Source organism: Netta rufina, assembly GCF_964035555.1.
Source record: "Netta rufina genome assembly, chromosome: 4".
Taxonomy (NCBI): Eukaryota; Metazoa; Chordata; class Aves; order Anseriformes; family Anatidae; genus Netta; species Netta rufina.
This window is the reverse complement of record NC_140127.1, coordinates 30,641,691-30,669,186: the sequence shown is the minus strand read 5'-3', so window position 1 is coordinate 30,669,186 and position 27,496 is coordinate 30,641,691. Positions and strand designations below refer to the sequence as shown.

At 37.8% G+C, this 27,496-nt stretch overlaps 1 protein-coding gene across 1 annotated transcript in view; it reads left to right on the top strand.

Annotated features, from left to right (window-relative positions):
• Positions 1-2,448: 2,448 nt before the first annotated feature.
• The window catches only part of GLRB (glycine receptor beta), a gene marked incomplete at both ends in the record, with an annotated part of 48,220 nt that continues 23,172 nt past the window's right edge, over positions 2,449-27,496 (top strand). The window contains 4 exons of the mRNA XM_084285978.1: positions 2,449-2,570; positions 13,948-14,054; positions 16,447-16,514; positions 24,601-24,830. Coding sequence (XP_084142104.1) covers positions 2,449-2,570; positions 13,948-14,054; positions 16,447-16,514; positions 24,601-24,830 — 527 coding nt within the window. The remainder of the gene's footprint in view (positions 2,571-13,947; positions 14,055-16,446; positions 16,515-24,600; positions 24,831-27,496) is intronic.

Genomic DNA, 27,496 nt, shown 5'->3' with positions numbered 1-27,496 from the left:
CTTTGGAAAGATATTAGCCATGTGATCTTATTTTCTGTGACTCCAGGGGATGAATAATACTTATGTCTATTTCATGCTTTGTCCTGTTGATGTACCACAAATATTCATCCATCCTTAGGTATCTATGCTGATGGCTGCAACTGGGTGCACTTGCAAATACCAGCAGATTTGCAGGAAGCCCAGAGGCAGTTACATACTTTGAGTACAAAAGGAGGTAAAAAGCACCCAGGCTCTGTGGCTGCAAGACGCAGAGTGCAGAAAGAAGTGCTTGTCGTGGCTGCAGTAGTGCTCATAGTGATTTGCTGCTGCTGCCGCTACACCTTTCTGTAAATGCTTGTTCTGCTCTTCTGTGCTAATGCTTTCTTAACATAAACTGGGGCCAATCTGTTCTCAGATTAAGCCTATCTCTTAATTTTCATGGCCCTATCTTCAGCAACAAAACAGAAATGCAGAAAAATGGAAACAGCAACCAACAGGCACCTGCTGTATTCATGTATGGCTGTGTATGTACACCATTTGGCAACACATTTGGAAGGTCATGGGAGTATTATGAGAGTGTCTGTAAGTCAGTTAGGATAGGAACATTGCTCAAAAGGTGCAGCTGAGGGTCCCTGGCATTGGGTATTACTGAATCTATGCACTTCTTGCTGCCTGCCATGGCCTAACTCACCAGGTCATTTTCCCCTTTTCTATTTGCTAAATTCGTGCTTTTCTCCACTTTTTGTTCTTATATTCCAGCTTAAGTGGTGCTTCATAGCAGCATGATAAGGATTACAGGGCGCTGCAGAAAGCATCCACTGATGCATCACACTTAATTGCCGTTCCTGTTCTGAAGAATATGAAGTGTTTTTTATACATCTCCAGGTCCTGCTGCTCTTTTATTTTTGTGCAGACAGAAGCTCTGGCTGTGTATGGGGAATCACAGATTCATTAAGGTTGGAAAAGACCTCCAGGATCATCTGGTCCAACCATCCCCCTACCACCTATATCACCCACTAGACCATGTCCCTAAGCACCACGTCCAACCTTTCCTTGAACACCCCCAGGGACAGTGACTCCACCACCTCCCTGGCCAACCCATCCCAATGCCTGGCTGCTCTTTCTGAACAGAAATGTCTCCTCATTTCCAACCCAAACCTCCCCTGGTGCAACATGAGGCCATTCCCTCTGGTCCTATCACTAGCTATCTGTGAGAAGAGGCCGACCCGCAGCTCCCCACAGCTTCCTTTCAGGTAGCTGCAGAGAGCAACAAGGCCTCCCCTGCGCCTCCTGTCCCCAAACTGAACAACCCCAGTGCCCGGTGCGCCGGGGCCGAGCCGTGCCCGAGCCGTGCTGGGTGGTGCGGCCCCGCACATGCTCACTGGGCGCCGAGGCAGGGCCGGAGGCAGGGCTCGCTGCCAGCCGCCGCTCCTGCGCTCCGCCCCGCGCCCGCATCGGGAGGCCCCGCTCGGCTCTGCCCGGCTCTGCCCGGCTCGGCTCGGCTCGGCGGTGAGCGCAGGGCCCCGTCAGCACCTCGGCCAGCGCCGGGCCGCTGCGGCGGGGGAGGCTCCGGGGGGCGAGGGAGCGGGGAGGGGGCGGCGGGACCCCGCCGGCTGGGGACGGGGACGGGGCGCTGCCTGCGGGCGGCGCGGGGAGAGGGGCTGGCGTCCTCCGGGGAGCGGCTGGGAAGGGGAATGCGGCTGGCGCTGAGGGAGCCCCCAGTGCCCCTGGCCTAAGGAAGGGGCCTGGGAATGCCCGTAGGAAAGGCGTGGAAGGAGCCCGGGGGTGGTGGTGGTCGGGGGCTGGGGGGGCAGCAGCCCCTGGGGCATCACCAGGTGGGACTGGGTGCAGTGGGGCAGTGCCCAGGGCTCCGGGCTGTGCCCAGAAGCCGCCTTTGCAGATCCCATTTAGTGCTGATGCCGCATCTACAGTCCGTGCAAAGTAGTCATCTATGGGTAATTTCATCCATGAAATTAAATTTGCAACCCTTTCTCGTAACCGGCGTTGAAATTGTTGCTGTTTGAGGTGTGCAGAGGTCAAGAGGCCTCTCAGTTCTCTAGCTTCTCAAAGGCTGCTTGGCCACCTTTAATGGAGCCGATAGATGGTACTTTGGTGAGGAATTCTCTTCCACATTTCTGGGGATTTTGAGTTAGGCAGCCTTTGAAGGTCATCACATCACATTTATGTCTTCAATACACTGGACTCACACTTAAATCCGTTCCTCGCTGTGATTCTCCTAACTTTGGGAAGCTCCTTGACGCTCACAAAATTACCTAAAGTTGTTTCATATCAGATTTACACCTCAACAGACTTTCCTGTGTCAAACTGAATTTCTAAAACAAAATGTTTACTTTTTGTACATATATGTTTCCCTTTGCTGTTTAACCTACTATGTTAACCCTACTAACATAAACCTCTTTCTTTTCCCTTGCCATAGACCGAAGGTTTCTTTGAAGCTTAACCTTCAAGATGAAGTTCTTACTAGCGGTTTTCTTTTTGGTCTTGTTCTCCTTATGGATGGAAGAAGTATATTCCAAAGAGAAGTCTTCAAAGAAAGGAAAGGGGAAAAAGAAGCAATACCTTTGCCCATCGTACGTTCCGTGTTTCTTTTGCATTCTTGCATGATTGTGATCCTGCCATATATTTAAGACTGGACATTGCATGGGAATTGAAGTGGAAGGTGGTGCTTTCCATTAAAAGAGGGATTTTGGGGGTGGAAGTGAGAAGAGGGCTTAACCCGTGACATAGCAAAGTTCTGTCAACCGGTCTGTTTCTTCTGCAACAGGTCCTTTGTTTCAATGAAAAGAGAAATCTAAACAATAGTAAACAGATTCTTAACAATGAATAAAAATATTTGGGGGAGATTCCAATGCAGTATCTTGCTATCTGTGGGCACAGAGTAATGTATTTCTGTAATGTTACGCTGTCTAGCATCGTGTTGCAAGTATACTATCTTACTGAGATTCAGTTTCTGGTTAGCTTAGTTCTGTAAAAGAGGGATTGTTCTACTCACATTCTTATTACATGCTGAATAGAACTAATATCTTAGCATCTTCCATCAGTGATTTAGAGTACTGTATTTTTTCTGGAGGTGGATAGGTTGTTGGTATAAAAAGGCCCTTATAGTGCAATCTCTCTGTAAAAATACAGAAACTAAAACTAATCACTGATTGATGATTGCCCAGCTGAATAGAGACCATGTTCAGGACACCCATTATTGCTTCACACTAAATAGAATTTCTCTTTCTGACACCCACCACATTTTGTGTTGATCCATAGGACAATGCAAAAGTTTTATTTGGAGAGTCTTTTTTGTCATTTCCATGGCATCCTTGGTCATCTTTTTAGTGTTATGGTATAAATATCTGAAGAAAAGATGGATGGAATATAATGATTTATGAATACATGTAGAAAAGCAATGTGCCTTAAATGATGAAGTGTCTCAGACAGGTTTAAAACACAGTTCTTCAGAGACCATAAAAGAAGAAGACTGGAAGTTGAGACTGGCTAGCTAACATTTAAAAGACTTTTTGCAAGGAAAAGAAAAAAAATAATGGAATAACCAGAATGAAGCACTGTTTGAATGATACTTTTAAAAGTCCCACTCTTTTTAAGTATCAACAGTGATGTTTATTTGTAACATTGAATTGTAGAAAGTTTCTACCTGCAGTGAGTGTTCTCATTATTTATTATACTGGCCCTAAAAAATGAGATATGTCTTTGTATTTGAAAACATTAAGATACAAGTCTCTAATGTGATTGTGACTCATTTGAAATGACCCATATTCATTCTGTCTCCTTTGTGAAGTTACATTGAGCTCTGTATGGAGCTTTCAGTGTGAGCTACTATAAGGACTTCTGGCAAGGAGAGAAACGCCATGGTTCCAAGACAGACATGAGCACTGAAGTCCTTAGGAAGGAAGTTCCACAGCTGGGAGCAGAGTCCAGATCTGCCGTGGTCTCAGCGAAGCAGCCCGCATTTTCCTCATTTGGGACTTGATCTTAATTAGAGTTCCGAAAGTTGATGGCATTTTATCTTGAGAAGTTTTGTTTTGTGTTTGTTTGTTTGTTTTTTCTTCAACACAGTATTTCCTGGTATTCTGTTCTTCTTGATACCAGTTAATCTTACAAGCTATAAATATGACATCATTTGTCACCACTATACTTGGTGAATAAGTGCTATAATTTTCTAGGTGAAGTTTTTACATTCCAGCCAGTAGAAGCTTTCTGTGAAAACCCTAGTGTGATCCCGTGTTTGTTTAACATACCGCATGTGCCGTGCTGCTAGTTAGAATTAATTGCCATAGCACTGAGCTCTATCATTTTCTGAATAGCGAACAAGTTGTTGGTGTCTCACTTGGCTGAAGTTCACAGCTTGAGACAGTCACTTGTGGTAGAGGAGCTGCAGGATCACTGGGCTTGTGGCTGGCAGATAGACAGCCTCTGAGGTGAACAAGCAATCCGAATGAGCTCTGTCATGCTCGCATAACTCAGGCTGCTGAGGACAAACTTTCAACCATCAACATGTTTTTTATAGCCTTTCACAAAACTTCTGTAGTTGATGACACTATACATTGTAAAAGAGGAAGCCTACTCTTAATGTTTTCTTTCCTGTGCAAAAAAAAAAAAAGATGAATATTTCTTCAGAAACAAACCAAAACGCAATGCAGTGGAGTGGGAATTAAGTGACAATGTGAGGGTTGATCAAAATTAGTCTCAGAGAAAGTGGCTGAATAAAAAATTCACTTGTAAAGCACAGAGGAATTCTTCTGAAAGAAAGCATTTTATCTTTTTCAAGAAGGTTTATAGGATTTTATGTCATTTATAAGATTGAATGGTACAAATTCCTAATGAAAACATACAAAAGTTAAAACCTTAATCTACCTTTAATTTTCTTTGGTTACTAGTGCCGTACGGCTTAAAGCTTTATTGTAGAATACATTGCTGCTTGTTTCCTTACAACATCTGAAAAGTTAAATTCTACCTCCGCAAGAAAATAAAAACCACTGGTAATTACATAAAGAACAAACTTTACAAATTTTATAATGGAATTAAAATGTATGCAAATAATTTCCTAGGAAAGATTTATGCTGAGCCTAATAATACTGCTTAGGTTCTTTAGTTTGACATTCAGAAATGGATGGTGGTAGGACTGGTTTGGCTTTTGGACTTTAGCATGAATTTGTATGAAGAATGAGCACACCTGAATTTTTATGCATATCAAGCAAACAAGCTTTTAGCTAAGTATACCCCTCTGGCATGAAATTAAAAATTTCATGAAAAAGCTGAAACCAAACTGATTAAAAAACACATAAAAAGTTCATTATTGTCTCATAAACAGATATGTACTTCCTTCAATTAGGAAAATTCTATCTTGTATCTGGGAGCAAAACCTCTTACTTGTGATTATTCATAATGCATCTCTGTGTATTGTGTGACAGTGGCTTGATAGGCCATCTGATTTTCATTTATTTCTGAAACTGTTTCTCCCAGCTTTTTTATTGAGGTGTTCCAAGAAGCTGATGCTTAATCACTTGTTCTTATCTTGATTTAAGGCTTCCTCAGACAGATGTAAAATTTCACATCTTAAATTTAGATCATTTTCTTTCTTACCTCAGGCTTTCCTAGTGGAACAGAGAGTAGTTATGTCTTATGCCTGAATGTTTGTTGATTAAGAAACAAATTGATATATTGGACCTATAAGCCCACAACAGGGAGTTTTGCAGCATAAGTCTGGGAAGCTGGTTGCCACAGATGCGTAGTGCAATAAAATATGAAGCTTTAATGTAACAAAACTCTTGCCTTTTGTCTCCATGGAAAATATCTTTAAAAAAAAAAAAAAAGAAAGCAAACAAGAAAGAGACAGGTCTACCTCTTCAAGAAAATCCTTTAACAGGGTTACAGTATTCTCTTTACAAAGATTATTTTGAAATTCACTATACTGAATGCAGATGACCTTGATGAATTTAGCCACTTGATCTGTTTGTTGGTTTTAAACCATCCATCAGCCATGTTACCACTGTTATTTACTGTTTGGAGGTCACTCCAGGTTGTTGTGCTTCTGCAGTGATCTACCAGTCCCTGGGGAATGGAAAATGTGAGCAGTGAAGTCTCATTGCAGGTTCTGGTGAAATAGTGTTTGAAGTTTAAGGCCTGGAACAGAATATGGAATGGGTAGTTGTTTCTAAGTACTACAGCTCTTTATCAGAGTGTGTCACATAGGTTAAGCACAAGAGTGACTGCTTTGCATGTTTCTTGTAAATGTGAATTCAGCTTATTTGAATGTTTCAGGCAGTTTGAATAGATAAAAATGAGCATTTTGTTTAAACAGTTGCCCCAGGCCCAGCCAGCTTTTTGAATAGGTACGTATTATTTGCCTTCTAGTACTGTCGTTATTTTGCAAAAGTTGCCAGATGGCAGAGGAAGTTTAAGAAGATACTTCATTTTAGTCATGGTGAGCGCTAACGTTGAGGATAAAATACATAGACAGACATGTTTGGGATGGAAGATGTGGTCAAAACAGATTTTGTCTAATGCTATTACTTTTCCCTAGCGTAACTTTCTCATAATTCCTCATAATACCTGTTTCTGGTAAACATGTTGGACACGCAGCTGTGACTTTTTTCTAAGAGAACTGCTGAAAGAATGTTTTTCCTTTTGTTATGTCATAATAAATACTTCAGTTATTTTACAGTGTTCCAGCTGCTGCTGTTATCCCACGGTCCTTGGCAAGCCAGAAGTTCTCTCCTCAAAGCCACTTGCAAGATCTCTAGACAAATTAAATTATAAGGAAAGGCAAGCTTGCTATGACTGTTAGAGAAAGCAAAGAGACATGTGTGTCAAATAGCAGCTAACAAAATCAGTTACAACTGTGCTCACAATCCCAACTATCCCTGTTAATTACAGTTTTAGTATGACTTGGCTGTTCACCTGCACGCTCTTAATTGCCGATGATCCCACAGGGAGTCTAATGCTGAGAGTATAGCACTGATCACTGAATCTCACTCCTTTCTCTTGATCTTAAGGCTGCTTTTAAATAACATCCCTCCCCACTGGTGTGCATTTTCCCACGTGGGGATTTATATACACGTAGATGATTAAATAAATACTGTATGTTATCTACAGAGCCTTTTTTTTACCCACAGAGCAGGAGTACAAATCGTGTTTTGGCTTGTGTTCAATAAAGCATATCAGCTACTTCAGAAACTGCAAAATGGCCCTCGAAGCCCTCCAGAAAACATGGCTTGTGCCATCTGCCAGGGCAGAAGTTTAGAAAAGTCACAAATGCCAAGGTTCAATAAACAGCTGATTTTAAAAAATAACAACAAAAGACAGTGGAACTGGAGAAAAAGCCTTTGATGTGTTCAAAGCATAGAACTGTATGAAGGTCTGTCCTATACATTTCTCTTGCTTAACTGCTGGCTTGTGCCAAGCTTTTCGCATAAAGACTAAAGCAAGTTCAAAGTCTTATATCTTGGATCCTCTCCACCTTCCTGTGGACATGGACTGTTTTTCTCACCACGTGTCTGGGTATACATGGCCTCTCTATCTGTAGTATGTAATCATCCCCCAAATGTAAATGGTGGGAAAGTGTAATTGACTCTGTTGTCATTCCTGCCTTGTAGAAGACATTGTTGATGTTTTGTGAATGTCTTCACTTGTAGATGTGATGGTAGGTTTGATATGCTTTGTGGGGGAAGATGGAAGAAAGTTGAAACAACAGCCTGAATTTAGTTGTGGAGGCAGTTATATTTCACAGTCATTCTGAAGATAAAGACATTGCAGATCTCAGGTCTGGTTCCTGTAAAAATTCTTTTGCCCCATAGCGACAGCAACTGGTCAATGGTTTAATTATTCTGTAGCATGTAACTCTCATGGAAAGCCATGATCCCGGACAGACAGGGCCACATTCCAGGAGGTCTGGGAATTTGTATTCAGAGTGGATAAGCATGCTGGGGAGTAAAAGATAAAGCTGTATAAGCAAAATGTAAGTTATCTTGTAAAACAGTAATTAACTATGGTAAGTTGGTTCACTTTCAGTAATTCTTCCTCTCAAGTGAGCAGTGTTCACTCCATTCTGAACACTGTAGTGATGAGACAATACAACTGTGCAGAAGAGTTACAGACTTGAGCACTCTAATTCATGTATGGCCTGCAGACTGAAAAAATGTGGATCAGCAGGTTAAATTCCTTCCCCTGAGCCTAAGTATGAGGAAAACCTTAAGACTACATTTTGTTCCTAGCGCCACCAGATGAATCTTTGAAAGACAAATTCCAAAAATGTCTCTCCATTTATGCTTTCTAACCAAGATGGTGATCTTATCAAGATCTATGTCTTGTTCGTCTCAGTATTTATTTAGAAAAGAAATAGGGACATTGGGACTGAGGTGGACAAATGTCTGTAGTTCTGCTTATCATATGCCGATAATATTTCATGCATGCTTGTGATGCCAGCACACAGCAGAACGGCATTTCTGTGGAAAAGTCACTTGGGTGGTGACTTCAGTAGGATGCAGAGGTCCCTAAGCAGGGAGCAAACAAGCACCATTCAGTTGCCGTGAGCAGTTTGAGTTGGGTTGGATGAAGTACTGTACTAACCTGGTTTTGTGGGTTTAAGGGCTGTAGCCTCTGGTGGGCAGATGAATAGTCTTACTTTCTCAAGCTTACAGAAAAATAACAAGGAATGCCATAAACACTCCTCAACGTGTCCAATGTTGAATGTGAAACCAAAGCTGAACTTAGAGGGTTCTGCTAGTCAAGGACTGAAGTAGTGGCCCTAGCTGAACTATTCACATCACCCAGCTTCAGGAATCTTGCTGGCATGCCCATTGTGACCTATTCTCTTTGGGCTTTCTACCACAGCAGATGAAAGAGGAGTTATTTTATTCAGTCTGTCCTAGCAGGGTTTATGTTTTGTATTGCACTATGAAGGAACCTTTCTTTTTGTTCACCATACTGGATTACTTCCAAATGCAGGGACTGAAGTTATGTACCTAAATGTAAGTGTTTAGCTGTCAACTGCATTTTGTGAGCATGCATAAAAAGTTACTGAGATTTCTGTAGTTTTAATGTAATTTGAATGACATCACTTTGCATTGGAGGCATCATAATTATTCTCCCTAGTAATAGAGATTTCAGGTGCTACAGTTTGAAAATGTGGCTGTTGAGCATGCTTGAGATCATAGAGATTGCTCACAGGAATTATATAGTATCTCTTTGATTTGTATTAACCTGTTTTTGTGCTTTGAGTTACTGCACTCCGAAAACCAAATGCCTGCAAATCAGAACACTGATAGGTATCAAGGAAGTAGTACATGCAGTGTATGGCAAGATGACAGGTACTGTGTTTCCCAAAACTTATTCTTATCATTCCCTGATATCTACTGCCACGTTATGTGACTAAAGTGTCAGTTTCCATCACATAAATTAGATAAACTGTACTAAAATCTCTTGTTTCGGCATTATGTAGGACATTTTGCTGGAGATCACAGGGTGAGTTGGAATATATGTATTTTTATCTGTCAGACAGTAATCTATGCAAAGGCAAACTTGATGCTAGGTTATCCAAGCTATGAGTTCTAAGTAAATGCTGACAATAGAAAAAGCATGCAGCATGTTTGGATTGCAGTATATTATAAGATGGGATGTGAATTAGCTTGCCTCTGATATGTGCCTGTTTTTTCCCTGATTGCCATGCCATAAGTAAAAAATATAGTAATGTGCTTTTCTAAAATGAGAGATTCTTCAGCATAGTGGCATATTAAGAACAGGGATCAGGGCAATAGGTGAAATAAAACAACAGCAGTGAAGGTTTCCATCCCCATTTGTGTAGAATAAATGTGTTGATATTCTTTTTTCCAGCCATCTTCATGTGGCACTGTCTGCGATAAGGACTCCTTGTAACTTCAGTGAGCTCTGGGAGGCTAGATGTCATAATAACCCAACGGAGAGAGACATAATGTCTTCTGACACATTTGCTTGACACAAATGTAAAGAAGTTATTATATCAGTTTCAACCAGGAGTATGCCTCTTCTTTTCATGCATATCTATTTATCAAAACTTCTGGATTTTGATTAAGGAATTATGAAGATAATTATCTATTGACATTAATTTAAAATGTTAATCATGTTCTCCAAGGGCTGCAATAAAATGTGTGCAGCTGCAGTGGAAGAAAGACGAGATGGACACCTCCCTGTGTATCTCATGCAATGCAGTACTTAAAGTCATTCTTTTATTCGTCAGCGATACCAGAAGTAGACTGGAGAGAGGCCAGTCATATCCCACTGAGATGTCGTGCTGACAGACTAAGTGTATTTTGTTTTCTTTCTGGCTTTAGAGAGCACTGTTCATAAAGTGAGAACACTGATTGCTCTCTCCTTTCTTGCAGAAAATCAGAAGACATTGTGCTTTATTTACTTTTTTCCCCCACAAAAAAAAAAAAAAAAAAAAAAAAAAAAATGTGGTTTAGGCAAAATTTTGATAAGGCAATTCCTAGCTTTACTATTACTTTCTATTAAATTCCTCTTATAACAACTGTGAAACTTCAGTTGCATTACCCTTTGCTTGTTATGTACTGTGTCTTGACTAGAACTGATAAATTACTTTGAAAAATATTGCTACATTGCTACATTTCCATTTCCTAATGCTTTCCAGCAGCTACACATGCATTCCTCGCAGGTTGAAATAAATGTATTAAAATTGCTACATGTGCTGCAACTAGTGGAAATTTAAGGGGAACCTTTGGCTCATTATCAGCTTCTCATATGAAAATCCTAGGTCAGATAAAGAAAGGTGGTAAGTAACTCTTCAGTTGGAGTGAGTGGTGTTTTGTGGGAACTAGCCTTTAGAAAACTGAAGTACTGCTTCTTCTGGGAAGGAAGGTTTGAGCTCCAATTCTTTTTCTGTCATGTTGCCTACACATCAATTCAAAGCTCACTGTTGCAGAATGGCCAGGTAGGCAGGGGTGGTAGTGGCTTTAGATGGGTATCTCAATGAATCATCTCAGCCAGTTACTCCATGCGCCCAGCCCACCCTGTTCAGCGTTTAGTTCTTCTGCTAATTTATCACTCTGCAAGCGGCATAATATCTGAGCTTACCAGAAGTTATACTTATGATTTATTGATTTCCAAGTGAAATTTTGATCAGCAGGGCTCTCTGAAGGAAATCCAGTCCTTGTGAAGATGTTTAGTAGCATAAGTGCTACTCAGTGATGGTAGTTCAATTACAGCATACTGTGAAGGACTGCAGTGAAAATACACCCAGTACTTAGCAAAGCCTTTTTCCATTCCACCACTTCGTTCAAAGTCACTGTTAAAAAACTAGTGATTACTGACTCCAGGCTTCTTCTCCCAGCTCAAAGTAGCCAATGCTGTTGTACTTCACTTGGTTCCTAAAGTGAGGAAAAATGTGTGCATATGACACAACTTCAAAACACTACCCAAGGACTTGCAGTAAATGTGATGCTCTTCACCAGAAAGCAGTGCTGCCACGTTTCTTCCTCACATCAGTGGCTTCCCCCACTGCAGTAAATGTCCATTGTGTGACCTGTGAGGAAACAACCTGAGCACATATTTGTATTAACATCCTTCTGCAGTGCAACACAGACCTCACAAAATTACAGCTTTATTCCTTTTACTTAAAGAGACAAATAAACCTGTCAGAATGCCATCTGTGTTTGGCTTTCTATCGCTGTTTAATGCTCATTTTTTTAATTTCTTTTTCTTCTTATTATTATTTTGGATTTGTTTGCAAATACATTCTGCAAGCATCTGTATTTAATTTTTGTCAAGTTGTCCCATGTGGTTCAGATCATCACTATTTAATGACTATTACCGTTATTACTATTTAATGAACTTCTTTGAACAATCCATAAGAGAAATATAAAACAAATTGGGTTTTAAGTTTATTCATTTGTTGTTGTTTGGTTTTGTTTTGATATTTCACTAATATTGGTTATATATGTTTTAGAAATGAACCCTATTGCATTGCTTGTGTTACAGAGAATACAATAAATAAAATTTGAGTAGCCACCCGATGTGGATGTGTTAGGTGTTAAGATGTGTGACTTGCAAGGAAGCAGTGCCATGAACCTTTTTGTGTCAGAGAGAGTGCACAGAATGTTGGCCTTTCTTTTTCTATAGTAAAATGAACATTCTTTTCAACCCTGTTTCTGCTACAAAATGGAAAATAATCGTAATATTTAAATTTGTGTTTTTCTTTTGAATTATTGGCAACTGCGAGAAAAGCATACAAAGCTGGTGAATGATGTTTCTGTAGTAGCCTCTTCATTGGTCAAGGTCAACACTGCAAACTGAAAACAAACCTCAAAGTGACAGAAGTAAATCATCTCTTTTACATATATGTACTTAATGCTTCAAATCTGAGTCAAATATAAAAAGCCTAGTAAAATTATTGGAAGGTGAAATTATCAATTATTTATCAATTATTTATCAATTATTTATCAAATAATTTATGAATTATTTGAAGAAATGAGAAACCCTCTTGGTATTTAATTTCCCCGATATTAAATTATCAGAGTTTTATAGTACACAGTAAGGACATACTAGTGGAAGTTAAGACACTGCGAAAAGGAGAAAGTTCCTTGTTTTAGTGATTCAGAAATTAATTAATTATTTAATGTTTTTTTTTTTCCAGTAGTCAATAAGAATGATGCTGAACAGAAGCTACTGGAATATAGACATCTTAAAATCAGGATGTATTTTATTAAAAAAAAAAAAATGGCCAAAAGCCTTTTGGAGAGTTAATATTATCTTCAATAAATGTTTGAATAATGCAGAAGTCCCAGGGGACATGAAGAAAAGTGAAGGATGAGATGAAAACTAGCAGTGAGCCAAAATGCGATAAAGAATCACCCATAGATCTGTCAAGCTGACATTGATATGAGATATGAGAAACAATAATGCAAAAGAAGAATTAAGCAGGGTGAGTGGGGTAATAGAGACAACAACAGCTGATACTAGTTAAGGAAAATATTTAGAAATTTAACTGGATCATTTTTTAAATTAAATTTGTACATTTGCTTGCCGGAGGCAATAGTGTTGATATATATGACATGCCTCTGTAGGGTGTTTGTCTTATTTTTACATGGCATCCTGATTATTAAGACATAAAGACAGAGGGTTAGCAGAGTATTCAGAAAATGGAGGGAAAGATGAATATGAGACAGAGTTCAAAATTGAAAATCATCACTGAACAGGTTCTATAGACAGTACAGAAATTCATTTACAGGACATCATCAGCCTGCCAGGTGCTTAAAGTGCATGGGGTGGGGACCGTGCACCCTTTCTCTTGCTTTTTATTCCTCTCACTTTCATGTTACTCTTGTATCCATATTGACCTGTCACAGGTTCTTTTTAATTTTCGTGATGGCTTTAATTTAACACCCAAGACAATGACATCAAGATAAATGGAAATATTTTAAAGTGCCTTGAAAAAAAAACAGAGTGCAAGGCCTTGTTTTCTGTAACAAACCCCCAATTAGTACTTACCAATAAGACTATGCAAGGGCTGCAGCTCAGTGGACTAGCTGCCTCTGACATTTGAAAGCAAGAGGCTGCCAAAAGGCGCTGCGTGTTTTGTCACCTAAGTGCTTGTCAGTTTTCTTGTGTTCCTAATATGACAGTCACTAAAAATAGTTAAGCTGGCTGTTTTCTCCTAATGAAGAAATCATTTCCCTCTGGATATGTATTAAGAGGGAAGGGAGCAATTAGTGAACTTCTTACTTATTTGACAGGATTTATTTTTTTATCTATTGACTTTATTGAGTTTACAGTTAGAGTATGTAGGAGAACTGTCATGTTTGTTACAGCTTCTTGAGAAATACTAAAGCATCACAAAGAACGACTATCCAGTATGGAACCTTAAAATGTTTGTTTGTGAAATGACTTAACTTCAAGCACGTAGCTGTTTCTGTCTAAATAGTAACGAATACACTTCTTTTTTTACAGCCAGCAATCAGCTGAAGACCTTGCAAGGGTACCTGCTAATTCTACAAGCAATATCTTGAATAGGCTATTGCTCAGTTATGATCCCAGGATAAGACCAAATTTCAAAGGTTTGTCAGATAATTTTTGCCTTTTTATTTAACCTTTGGGATTTAACTTCTGCTCTTTTCACACATAGAAAGTTTATGATGATATTCACAGTCTATGTTTCTTTTTAAGAATAATGGAAATTTCCCTACCGTGTGAAAGTATAGGAGATATCTACCCTTTGGGGCTGAAAGATAATATATTAGGACATCATGATCATAATAGTGTCTGATGCTTTTGTTATTATTATGCTTGCATTTTTGTAAAAGATTTTTTTGAAATTGAATTAGGTTTTGTAGAAAAAGTTTTTAAAATATCTTTTTATGCCTACATTTTAATTTGGCTTAAATAGTATCTCTGTTTTACAGTATTTTAAAACACTAAACTTCTGTATAAAGGTTCTTTAAGATGACTTTATAAAATTTGGGATCAGCAATAACACTGATGCAAATCATGCGGAACATATCTTTAAAGATATGTTAATAATACAGCTTGCATATATGAGATTTCAAATAGGTAATGATTTTAAACATATTCTGTGATTTTGAAATACCTTTCTTGTAGATAACTGTTGTAGGAATCATGTAGGCAAATGTAATTTCCTTTCATGTACAAAAAAGACTGGAATACATATGCTCTGGAAAACCTCTAGTAATCATACAACTGTGAATTACACTTTCCAGGAGTTAGATTATTTCCCTGCTGGAAGAAGACAGAAATTTTATTACATTAAAGATACTGCAGTTTACATAAATCAGTTCTTTCTTTTAAAAAATTATACATGATTATACATATATTAAGAGATACTGTAACACACATATCAATATATTGAGAAATTGTGAAATCTATAATCTTTGTTGTGTTTTTGAAGAAATCAGTTTCAGATGCTCTATTTAACTAAATTTTATAAATTCATTAAACCCGATTCTCAGCAAGTTTCTTCTTATTCTCTGTAGAATCATATTTATTTGATTTCAGCACTGAACATTGTCACAAAAAATAAATGTCCAGCCTCTGTTATACCTGTTCTTCAGCATGATAAGCTAGTTATAGCAAAGCATATTGCAGATTGATTTATACTTTTGATATCCCTGCTGGCAGTCTGTTAAGAATCAAGACTGAAGAAAAAGGGAGGAGATGTAATGCTAGCTCACAGGGAGCTGGGAAAAAAAAAAAAAAACAAAACATTTTCTGACAAGTGATTTGCCCATGTTAAAACGTTCCTCATGCATGACTGATTTTCTTGGGCTGCACTTCCTATTTAGATCTGATAGAGACAGAACACTCCTGGCTACCAGTGGCACAGTGGGTATACCATCACAAACATCAGGAACTAAGTGATTATGTTTATTGCGTAACAGAAAGAACTACACTTCACTGATATGATTTAACGAAACAAACAGGTTCACTTTTTCAGTGAAATTCACTTTTTTTCAAGTGGAATTTTATTATTTTCTGGTAAACAGAAAGAATTACTTGTAACAGTGTAAATGAGATTAGATGCATGCATCTGATGTGTGTACTGACACTCTCAACATACAGGTGCTAAATAAAACTAGTGGACCATAATTAGTTCTCAAAACCATCAGGCCACTTCCCTCTGCTTCATGATAACCCGCTGTTAACACCAGATAAATGACTGCCTATCAGTTCCCACGGGGTGACAGAGGGCACATGTGGCAGCTGTCACACCATCCCTCTTGAGCTACAGGAATCCTGGCTGTGGAAAAGAGGAAAAAATCCAGTCCATCTTGATATCTTCACAGCTGCTGGCTTCTCAAAATTTTTCTTGGCAAACTGGTAATCATTGTAAAATGGTGCAGCTTTCTGATTCTCTCTTGCTTGGTAGCTGGGAAAGCTGCATGAAACAATTTTTATCTCCCCGTATGCACACTTGTGCATTTATGCACTTGACTTGTGCAAAGTAGTATCCTCTCACAATGTAAGTAAATGTGTCATCATAAATCACATACAGGTAATTTAGGATGATAGATCATCATCATGACTTTGGCAGTTAAATGTGTTTGCTGCTAGAAATGTGAATTACTTCTATTCATTGTACTGTGTGTAAAAGTAATACTGGATGGTGCATTCTGTGATAGCTGAAAATCATGGAATTTGAAAATGATTCATATTTATGGGCTATGAAATGCTTTAAGCTTAGCACTCTAGACTGAGATTTTTTTTTGTGTTTCCTTATCACTAGGATGAAAATAATTCTCATGATTTCCATTAACTTTCAGTGGCAACAGATTAACCATAGCTTTTGAAAACAGCATGTATATATTAATTTGAAAATATAAAGCTGTGAAAAATATTCTTATTGTGATAGCAGTACAAAGAAGCCTCAAATGAAGGATAGTGTGCCTTTTCTGGATTGTGCAGCTGACTAGAAATCTCTCCTTTTTTTAAAAGGAATTCCAGTCGATGTTGCAGTAAACATCTTCATTAACAGCTTTGGGTCAATTCAAGAGACAACTATGGTAAGACTGAAATGTAATGAATGGAGCACACATGCAGATTTTCTTATAAAATTAAATTTCAGGGTGAGGATTATGAACTATAAAGTATAAATGATTGTTTTGACTGCGCGGACTGAGAAGCGAATTAATTGGGCTAGTGATAGACTGTGCATTATGCTGTAAACGTAAACCTGTTAATCCATTTAGCTCACAGATTGCCATAGCTTTTAGAATCTGATGAACATAAAAAGAAATCTGTGGTTTCTAAGATGCAAGAAAAGAACTTTTTTTCCATACTTTGTTCAAAGGAAGAACACATTTGGAAAGTATGCCTGACAGTTAATAAATATTAACTCTGTGTATTAATAAATACACATTAATAATAATAATAAATATTAGCTCTGTGTATTAATAAAGGAATTACTTGGACTGTAGATGAGAAGGGAAAGAACATACATACTTAAGTCTCGAGCATATAGGTAGGTTCTTTGTTGGTCTGAGAACTGGAGTAAATCATAGAGGAATACAAGGAGAAGAAAAAAAAAGAGCAGACCATCAATGACTGTACTATTCCTCCTGTTTATTTGCTGTGTGAGAAAAGATAAACTGAAAACAAAAAGATAGACTGAAGCTTCTAAAATAGTTTTCTCAGTTCAAAGTATCTCAACATGCCAATAACAGCACCAAATAATCCACATTGCACTTTTGACTTGTTTTTGTTGTTGTTATATAAAGTAGAATCAATTTCAAAATAAATGTAATTCCAGCAAAGCACTTTCCAGTATTCTGGGACTTAAAGATCTTTTTGTAATGATTTTTCCAATAAATGCTGTCAAAAATATTGTGAAATATACACTCAATTATTGAAGATGTTATGACCTGATCAGGGTTTTTCTTTTGGGTAAAAAAGATGGGAGTGCGCCATGTCTTACCAGTATGTGGGAAGCCACAGCCAACGTGTGTACTGAGACCAGAGAGTCCTGAGGCACTTCCAGACCATCCAGTGTAGAAACAGCTGCAGTGATCTGCTGTGTCCAGCATTGAGAAAGTTACCCAAATCAGGTTGCTTTTTTAATGCAGTGGTTAAGGCAGCATTCCTAGTACCAGTGGCAGAGAAGCAATAAGCCATAATACGGCTAATAAATAATAAACCACCTCTTGTTGTACATGGAAGTAAATACCCACGATACGCTAATGATGTTTCACTGAGACTGCAGAGTTACTTGAATTTAAACATATGCAGTGGCTGAAGAAGCTTTTGAGCAGCTTGGACAGAGATTTCTGTTTCTGTGCTAGGAGGGAATAAAGGATTTAGATTTGATTGCAAATGATAGCAAGTCAGCAAATGGCATTAGCAGGAAGTGATATTAAAACAAAGAATGTAAGTTTACTGAAGATACTTTGAGATTTATTTCCTGAAAACAAAAAGGGGACTGAAGTTTAAAGGAGCAGGGAGGAAGAACAGGAAAGTAGGAGTGAGATACATGTCTAAGATGGCAGGTATATTAGGCCAGATGGCCCTTTCAAGTTTTTTGAATTTATTACATGCTTTAAAAAGTGACTTTTACAGAGGCTTTTTTACAATTCACCCACATCCAAATAGTAACAAAACATGAGTGTAAGGGGTGTGCCTTGACCCCCCAAACTAAGCATCTTCTCCACTGCAATGCATGTATGCCTGCCTGTGAATTCCTGTCTCGTTGCTCACAAATTTACTAGGATGTTCAGCAAGATAAGTCATGCGCTCCTTCATATTTCAGAGCTTCAGACACCAACCTCAATTTAATTTATGCTTTTATTTAGATTTCTATGTCCAGCCCATCATTGTGATATCTAAGCATGTTAATGTGAAGCCTGATTTACTTCTCGGTTCCCTTCATGTGTCAGAGGACATTGTCAGAGGCACTGACAAAAGAGTTAGTTGATTTGTTCTTACATATATCACTTGGGAAGCCTTTTGTCCTGGAGTATAGGGTCCTATGGACATACAGGAATTGCTGCTCTCTTGGGCATAGGCTGGTATGTGTCTTCACATGGTCTGGATAATGCACCAGACAGCAACAAGTCCCTCGGTCTTGGAGACAACTGGTACCTCCATAATCACAGAAAAAGTGTTTCCTAGAGCTGAGTACTCAGTTCTATGAAAGACCAGTGGAGCCACCTGAATTCAGAAAGGAGAGATATTTGCACACAGTAATAGAACTGCTGAAAAAGGTTCCTCAGTGCTGGTGAAGAAGGTAGCTGTCTGCATCTTTACTGCGTTGGGCATTAGTGTGAGTAATGAGGAATATTGATTTCTTGACCGATTCTCTAAAATTATCAGCAGCTACTAAACTGGTTGAAGTGATATCATTACTGATACAAAAAGCTGTGAAATAATACAATTGTAAGTATTCAGTGAATGATGTATTGTGATTTTTGGCTCTGTAGCCACTTCTGGCTGCACTAGCTAAATTCAGCTTTTCTGCAAAAATCTGCATGGGGATAAAACATCCTGTTTGACCAAGCTAAAGGCACATTCTGCATCATATCAGTATTCCTTTTGCTGGGTGATTGAAGGGTGGGGGAAAATAACCATGAGTGCCAGGTGATTGGAAATGAGGTGGTGGGGGTGGTGGAGGACCCAACAAACAAATGGGTGCAGTGCCTGTTACAAAAGGCCATTGGGTATGCAGATTTCCTTTCAGTTCGGGAGGCTGTTTTATAAAGAAGTGCAGAAGGAGATAACCTTCAGTAAGGTGTAACCTTAACCCACTCTCAGACCACTCTCTGAAATAGGCAACTCTATCCATGGAATTAATGTCTGGAACCTCTAACCTGTAAAGAGGCCCCTGCAGTGTTCTTTGTCATCATATCATGGTGGCTGGTTCCTTGCATATTTCAGGAATCCCACAAAGTTTCAGGAATCTCACACAGACATGGCTTCTCTAAAAAATACAGTAACCAGTGATTCAGTCTTTTCACCAACTGTAGCCAGGCCAAAAATCCCAAATGACATGTATTCAAAAATAGCATGTATTAGAAAACTTTCAAGAGTGTCATTAAACTTATATAAATGCTGAAGACTGGGGGCTCTTTGCAGATATTAAGAGAAAATACGATGAACAATAAGAACTTGATACAACTGATCTTTGACACAAGGACCAGCATTTTTTCTTAGCTTTGTATTTCCTTTTTTTTACCTCATGTAACAATAATGTGTCTCCATCATCTGGGATTGATGAGTACAGCAGACATGGAGAGAAGGGCGCATTCTGCTAAAGATTACATGTTTAGACAGGTTGCACAATCTGTTCCAGCTGAAAACAAGGCAGTCATTGGATAAAAGCCAGTATAGTAAAGCAGAGACAGATCAGGAGGCAGAGGTGGGTGCTGAGACAAGAACTTTACTCATTCAGGGTTAAAACGGGAAATAAAAGTGTGGCTAGACTGAGGGCAAGGAAGGCCAGAAACAGTCTTACTGGGACCAGACCTCTGCAGCCTGTCCTCTGTGGGCATGAGTTGTCCGGCAGTAGATCAAACTGATTGTCATTATCAACATCCTTTGACTGGCTAATGACAGGGGAAATGATTTTATGACTTAATGTCACATTCCCTGTTCTGCTCCTTTGATGGGGATCAATTATTTTTTTCTTTCTGTCCTTCTAGTCCCAGAACTATTGTTTTTCTTAGCTATGCAGTTGGCTCATCATCAACAAAAAAGAGTAGAGATGACCTTCTGCTGATGTGGAGTCCACTTAGTTTTAAGAGAGAAGGGAATTTCTCTGTACAAAAGCATCAATAAGCTTGAATAAAGATTAGTGGAGGCATGGCCCAGAAGTCTATATTGCTTTATTCAAACTCCCATGAAGAAACCGGAGGGGAAATATTTGCTCCATGTCTAGAAAAAGTAAGGTTCATGTTGTATTGTTGAGTAGTAGAGATAATTGCAACCTTTTCATACATGCATCAAACAGGTAAACTGGAAGGAAAGGAAAGGAAAGGAAAGGAAAGGAAAGGAAAGGAAAGGAAAGGAAAGGAAAGGAAAGGAAAGGAAAGGAAAGGAAAGGAAAGGAAAGGAAAGGAAAGGAAAGGAAAGGAAAGGAAAGGAAAGGAAAGGAAAGGAAAGGAAAGGAAAGGAAAGGAAAGGAAAGGAAAGGAAAGGAAAGGAAAAAGTTAACTACAGAGTGAATAATAATTTGTACAGCTAAAATGGAGGAAAGCTTCCAGTGAGCTCCCTTCACTGAACTTATGTAACTTGTTTCCTTCTAGTTCTTTGGAGTACTTGTCTGGGATTCCCATGCTAACTCTGTTTTTGATCTTGCAGATTTGTGGAAAAATACAGTGATTATGCCACACTTAGAAACTTACAGACCAGTCAGAGATTCCTAGGGATAGGTCCTTTGTGTTATAAATACCCATGAGCTATAATATTTTAGCTGTACTAATGATCTGTCCCTTTGTCTACACAGGCTATCCTCAGGGTCTGTATTTGCACTGTAACCTTTCTTCTCAGACTCAAATGGCAAAACACTTCTTTCTCCTTTACTTTAAAACCTTTTCACTAATTTATTTATTTATTTATTTATTTATTTATTTATTTATTTATTTATTTATTTTAGTATTCATGTGCTTAAAATAAATTTCAGTTTTCTTCCTTTAGTTTAAAAAAATGCCGTTTTCTACTTTACTGCTCTGTTAAAAGAGAGTGCTCTACTCCTGCTCGGTTAAGAGACTGCTTTTATGCTTCCTTTCTTTGTATCATTGTAGTTGATATAGAAAAAGCTTTTCATGGTCTAGTGTTGCTCCAGTTTGCAGAGAGAGAAGTGTTGGCTATGCCTAGATTCTGGCCTGAAGAGTATTTCTGGCCATATGCCCACTGTGTAGGTTACATTTGAAATATTTCCTAGAAGGCCTCCCCTTTTGACCTCCCTGAAAAACAACTTGCCTTCTGTTGGGAGTTTCACAGCAAAGCAAAGCCCCGTAGAACAATTTAGTGATTCTTTTTTACCTCCCAGGTCCTCCTCACTCCAATGGTGACTCTTTTTTTCACCCTAGTTTCAGGCTTTGCAATTGTTATGTGACTGACTCCCTTTTATTGTAAAATGTTGATCATTCTGCAATATTCAAAGAACATCTGTAAAATGTATAGGAGGAGGAAGACCATGTGTATTATGCAGAACATTTCTTCAGCACACATTGAGCCTAACTGCAGTGCACATTCTGAATCTGAAAGTTTGTTTCCCAAGGCTTAGAGGACTAGTTGCAGGCTTGTTCCAAAATGGATTATACCAGATCACAGCCTGCCATATGCTGTATTATTTTGTATTCTGCTAAAAAGAAGCCCTTCTGCACATTATTGTCTGTAGCACCAGTTTTGTCTCTTGACATCTCTTTCCTTCTCTGGACATTTTCTGTATTGCCTCAAATATGGGGTCAACTTCCTTTCCAAGTACAGTGTCACAGTTTTCTAGTCATTTAGGTAGATTTGAACCTACCTATTTTAGGGGGAATTCTCTTCCATTGACTCCAATGGGAATAGAATCAAGTTCTTAAACTGTCACTACAGCCCATTGTTTGGTATACTAAAGATCATTTGTAATAGAGCAAGGAAAGAAGTAAAGTACCACCCACCTGATCTTATTACCAATTCTTATTTTGACAGTGCATTCTGATTTGCAGTGATTTAAACATCTTCTTCTGAATTAGGGACTGACCACAGCCTCCATTCCCCAATCCCCTGAGCTGCTCAGGAAGTGGAGAGAAGGGGGAAGGTGTTTTTAGTTTGCTTTTAGTTTCTCACTGTTGTAGTCCACTAGTGATAGGTAATAAATTTAATTAATCTCCCTACACTGAGTCTGTTTTCCCTATCACAATGGTTGTTGAGTGATCTCCCTGTCCTTATCTCAGCCCTTGACCCCTTTCTATCATATTTTGTTCCCCTTTCCCTTTGAGGAGGGGGAGTGAGAGAGCAGTTGGGGTGGAGCTCAGATGCCGAGCAGGGTAAAACCACCACAATGCTTAAGCTGAAGGCAAGTGTTGGATAGTGCTTATCATTTGCCTGTGGCTGTAAGGTTTTTTTGTTTGTTTGTTTTGTTGTTAAAATGAGGGTAATGCACTTGTTTATGGGGAAATTGATTTTCATATTATGCTTATGAATGTGACCAGTATGTAGTATTTATCTCATATGGTAGAAAATAATTGTTTTCACAGAGACAAGAAGTCCATCTGGAATAGGAACTTCAGAAACAAGCAAATAATTTTTTGATTATCTGTATATAACTGAAAAGATGCACTCTGAGATAATGACCTGAATTCCCTCATATTCTGAAGTTTCTCTGTGAAAGCCTTCCAGTACTAAGTCAGTTTATGCCATCCGTTATTTTATACTGCTTCTTTACTTTGACAGGATGATATAGGCCTTTGTGTAAAGAAAAATCAGACCACATATACTTTTTGTTTCAAAAACAGACTGCTAAAGAGTAACATTTCTCTCAGAACTATGCATATTAATAAATGTTGCTTCAGATCTTTACACTTAGTCTTTGTCCTTTGCTTTTCATCACAATGTAGTGGAAAAACACATTACACAGCTTAGTATTTTAGTGTAGTAAAGAAATACCTGGGCTGATCTGAGTGGTGAACTGGACATGGGAAGGTGGGCACTGTGTTCCAATTAACCACATAAATCAGTGGGGTAAACTATTCTACATGAGGTCTTAACTAAATGAAATCCTTCCTGTTGGAGTGAGCATGAGTCTCTAAATGCAGCACTTGGTTTGGACTGTAAATATAGGCATTATAGTTAGTACTATAGAAGAGAACTTGCTCTGTATCAACACTAAAATGTGTAAGACACTAACTTGTACAGCATGCCTTTATAAGATTAGTTTGCCATGTTGAATACATTGATAAATCAAAAATATATCAAGAACCTTCACAGATACTGAGCATTTTGTTATAATTGTAAAACAGTAGCAATTCCTATCTCAGGTTGCTTCTTTGTGCTTAACAGATAATTACAAAAAAAAAAAAATAAAGAAAACTCACCATAGAATATGAATAGGAAGACCAGAGATACAGTTACCTTAAATAAAGAATTTTATTTTTGTTTTACTTTGTTTAACAATGCCTTTTTTTTTTTTTTCTTGGTATGTGATCTGCCTAGTTTACATTTACATAAACAAGAGGCATTGACTTAAATGTAAATGTGAAAAGCAAAAAGACTTACATGTAAGACTGAAAAATCATAACTGACATACTGGGTCAGATTTTTCCTTTGGATGCACACAGCTTTCACTGAGGACAGAACGCATGTGGGTATCGTTTTGCCCTGAGACACATGCTACTCCAATTCCCAAAGGCAAAATTTGGTTCTCATTGAACGTGGCTCTACTACTGTCCATACTTGAGTATAACGTCTGCTGAATTCAGAGGAAAAATTCCTCTATGTAAAGTCTTGATTTTGTCTTGATTTTTGATACCTTTTCTTCACCTGCTTTCATACATGCTACCTTAGCTGCATGCTGTCATAAGTTTTCCTACAAAAATAGCCCCAAATCACTATTACAGGTCCCAAGGATGTGTTCTCTGTGTGTAGTTTAAAATCTGCTATCTATCTGGTGGGTTTTCTGCTTTTATAGATGGGCACATTACCATCAGTGTGGCACCTAGCTGACTGTAGAATAAACTGGAATTTACACTTTCAGGATATGTTGATAGAAGTGATGCTGTGCCTGCAGCTGCAGTAATTCAGTGTAGTCATGCTATGGCTCCCTCTGCATTGCTGCCTGCTTTTATTTATGCCTGTGTAACTTGGCTACTATCAGAGGGGATACAAAAAGCATCCTGGGTGGACAACTTGGTCCTTTTTTAAAACAAACAAACAAAAAAGTTATTGTATTCAAAGTATAAGACACAATCTACTTTTTTGTAGTAAATTTTATTAAAATTGACACTTATTAATGCTGCTTGAATAGTGATTACTATCTATGTGATAGAAAAATCAGGGCATAAATTATTTTTTTTTTAGTGAATCTGATATAAAGGTCTTCTTTTTCTTTTTTTTTTTTTTTGGTGGGGGGATAGACTTTTGGCTGCTCTAATACTTATGTATTTTTCTTGCCAGGATTATAGAGTCAACATCTTTTTAAGACAGAAGTGGAATGACCCTAGACTGAAACTACCCAATGATTGGAGGGGTTCGGACACACTGACAGTGGACCCAACAATGTTTAAGTGTCTTTGGAAGCCAGACTTGTTCTTTGCAAATGAAAAAAATGCTAACTTCCATGATGTCACTCAAGAAAATATCCTTCTCTTTATATTTCGGGATGGAGATGTATTAGTCAGCATGAGGTATTTTACTGAAATATTTTTAATCTTTCTTTTTTTTAGTGAATTAATGGCTTGATGTGAGATACATACACTGTTAGATTAGTAACACATTACAGTTTTTAGCTAATATTTAAATATATATGGCAATTTTTAAATAATGATCTACTAAATGAAATGTATGAAAATAAACCAGAATGAGTTTCAAAGCGTGTGAATTGATAGCCCAGCAAGTGCTAAAAATTTGAAATGTATATACATTCATCTATCATGTTAAAATAACACATTAAATAAACTAGTATTAGTAACAAAATTTAAACTCTGTTGATAATTGACAAGATTCCTGGAAGCATAATGAAATGGATGAGATCTCTGAAGTAAAGCCTTCAGCAAAGCAACGTAATTTTCTCACCACTTGAATTTCTACATCAACTAATGAAAATGATGATTACTTACTAATGATATAAGGAAAGGCAGATATTACAAAATTTGAATTATAAATGTTTTGTAAAAGTACTAGGACATAATCCTGATTAAGGTCTGTGCCTTAGTGGATATAGAAGGCCCTGAAATATTTAATTTTATTGCAATTTATGCATACTTTTTTGTGGTTTTAATTTTATTTGTCAGTGTACACTATGCCATAAAAACATTCATTCACTGAAAAGAACAAATTGAATTGATTTCCCCAAATCACTGCTACTTTACCACTTAGAGGGAACATCTGAAATTATGGTAGCATTACTTCTTTGTTCCCATAGTAGAAGTGGCTCCAAAAAAAAAAAAAAAAAAAGAAAGAAAATGGGAAGAGTCTGGTGTGGTTTTTTGCCCATTCTAAATCCAAGGATGAGAAAACTCAATATCAAGACTTTTGTAGGCAGCAATCAGAAAAGGAAATAAATTGAAGAACAGAAGCATTTCATTTGGCTCACTCCAAAGGTCCTGGTTCTGATTTCAATTGTTTATGTTGCAGTTTTTGAAGTCCGTTGAAATTCTTATTTCAAAAATGGAAAATCACTTTCAGCTACAAAAATAATTTCTCATTTGAAACAGCAAAAGTTAAGTGAAATGATGAAAGCATTTCAAGCATTTTTCCAAAATGGAGCTATTTATAAATGAGCTTATTTCAGTGAATGTGTTTGGTTAGTGGATTGTAAATTTTTCAGTGAATACTAATAGAAGTGTTTCTGATGGAAAAATATTTCTCCTTAAACTTCTATATGCCAAAATCAAATTCAATATAGTTTGACAATAATGTCTAGCTCTACAAATGTTCTGTTGATTTTACTAATTCAATGTGTTCAGAAATGATACCTATGAAGGTAAGATTAATTTTTGGCATACTTATGTTTGGTAGCATGCTACTAAAATTACCATTTTTAAAAATGTATATTGCTATGCCTTGACTTTTTAGTTTACAGAAGTATTATCACATATAAATGAATCTCCAATTATCAACATATATGAATGAGAAGATACATGTGAGAGAGAGTTGTTGCCTGCATAAATAACGAGGAATTAGGAAACTGAATGTAGGAATAAGCAGTCAGTGTTCACATGGAGGAAAATAAGTAGTGGACTCCTGTAGAAAAATCTGTTCTGCTGTTCCACATAAATCACCTGGAAAAAGGTGAACAGTGAATTGGTGAGGGCTTGTGATGGTGCTAAGTTATGCAGAATAGTAAGGAAAGAGACAACAGGGAGAATAACAGAGAAATCTAATCTAAGCAACAAAGTTAGAGATGAAATTCAATGTAAATAACTAAGAAATTATGCATGTTGGGAAAAAGTTATTCTAACTTTATATATAAACTGGTGGGTTTGAGTATTACCATGCAGGAAAAAGACCCTAGGGTAATAATGCTTAGTTCTTTGAAAATGTCAGCTAACCGCTCAGTATTCATTGAGAAAGTGCTGGGGATTCTAGGATGTTGAAAAGATATGGAACAGCATCCTTTATAAAGAAAAGCTAATCAAAGCAGATCTTTTCACATCAGGAAAAACAGTAATTAAGGTGATTGTATAGAGATATCAAATAGCACAGAAAGAGTAGATGGATGTTGATTATTCACCTTTTTTTTTGCAGTAAAAGAATTGTGAGACAGGGTCAAGACAGATGCAAGGAGACCATTAGGGTGTGCAGGATAGTGTATTCCTAGCTGCAGGATGCTGTGTATGATTAAAGTGTACATGGATTCCAGAAAGCAATTGGAAGCAAGCAGCTTCTGGAAGGACAAAAGTCTGTCGAGCTCTCTTAAATACTGAAGCATCACTTCTGGCTTAGGAAGTCCTTGAGGCACAACTTTAAGAAAGCTGTTGGAGAAATGTCATTTCCTGATTGCTCTAGTCTCATATTCTTCCTCAGGAGTCTGCCACTAGCCACTGCTGGAGATGGGTTTCTGTTCTGTATGGAGCTTTGGTTTGTTTATTCTTAAAAATTATGTCTTCTGCCATCTATTATTAGTCCTATAATTTGTGAAATACTGTATGTTTAACACTCTATATAAAACTGTATTATCAGACTACTAGAGATACTTAAAATTTCTGGTAGAGATATTTAAATTGCTATTATCAACTAATTGCTACTTAAAATTGTTGTTCATTTTTTCTACTATTTTAGAAGCTGAAAGTCAAATATCTAAGGTGTGTGGTTTTTTTGTTTTGTTTTCTTTTATTTTGTTTTGTTTTGT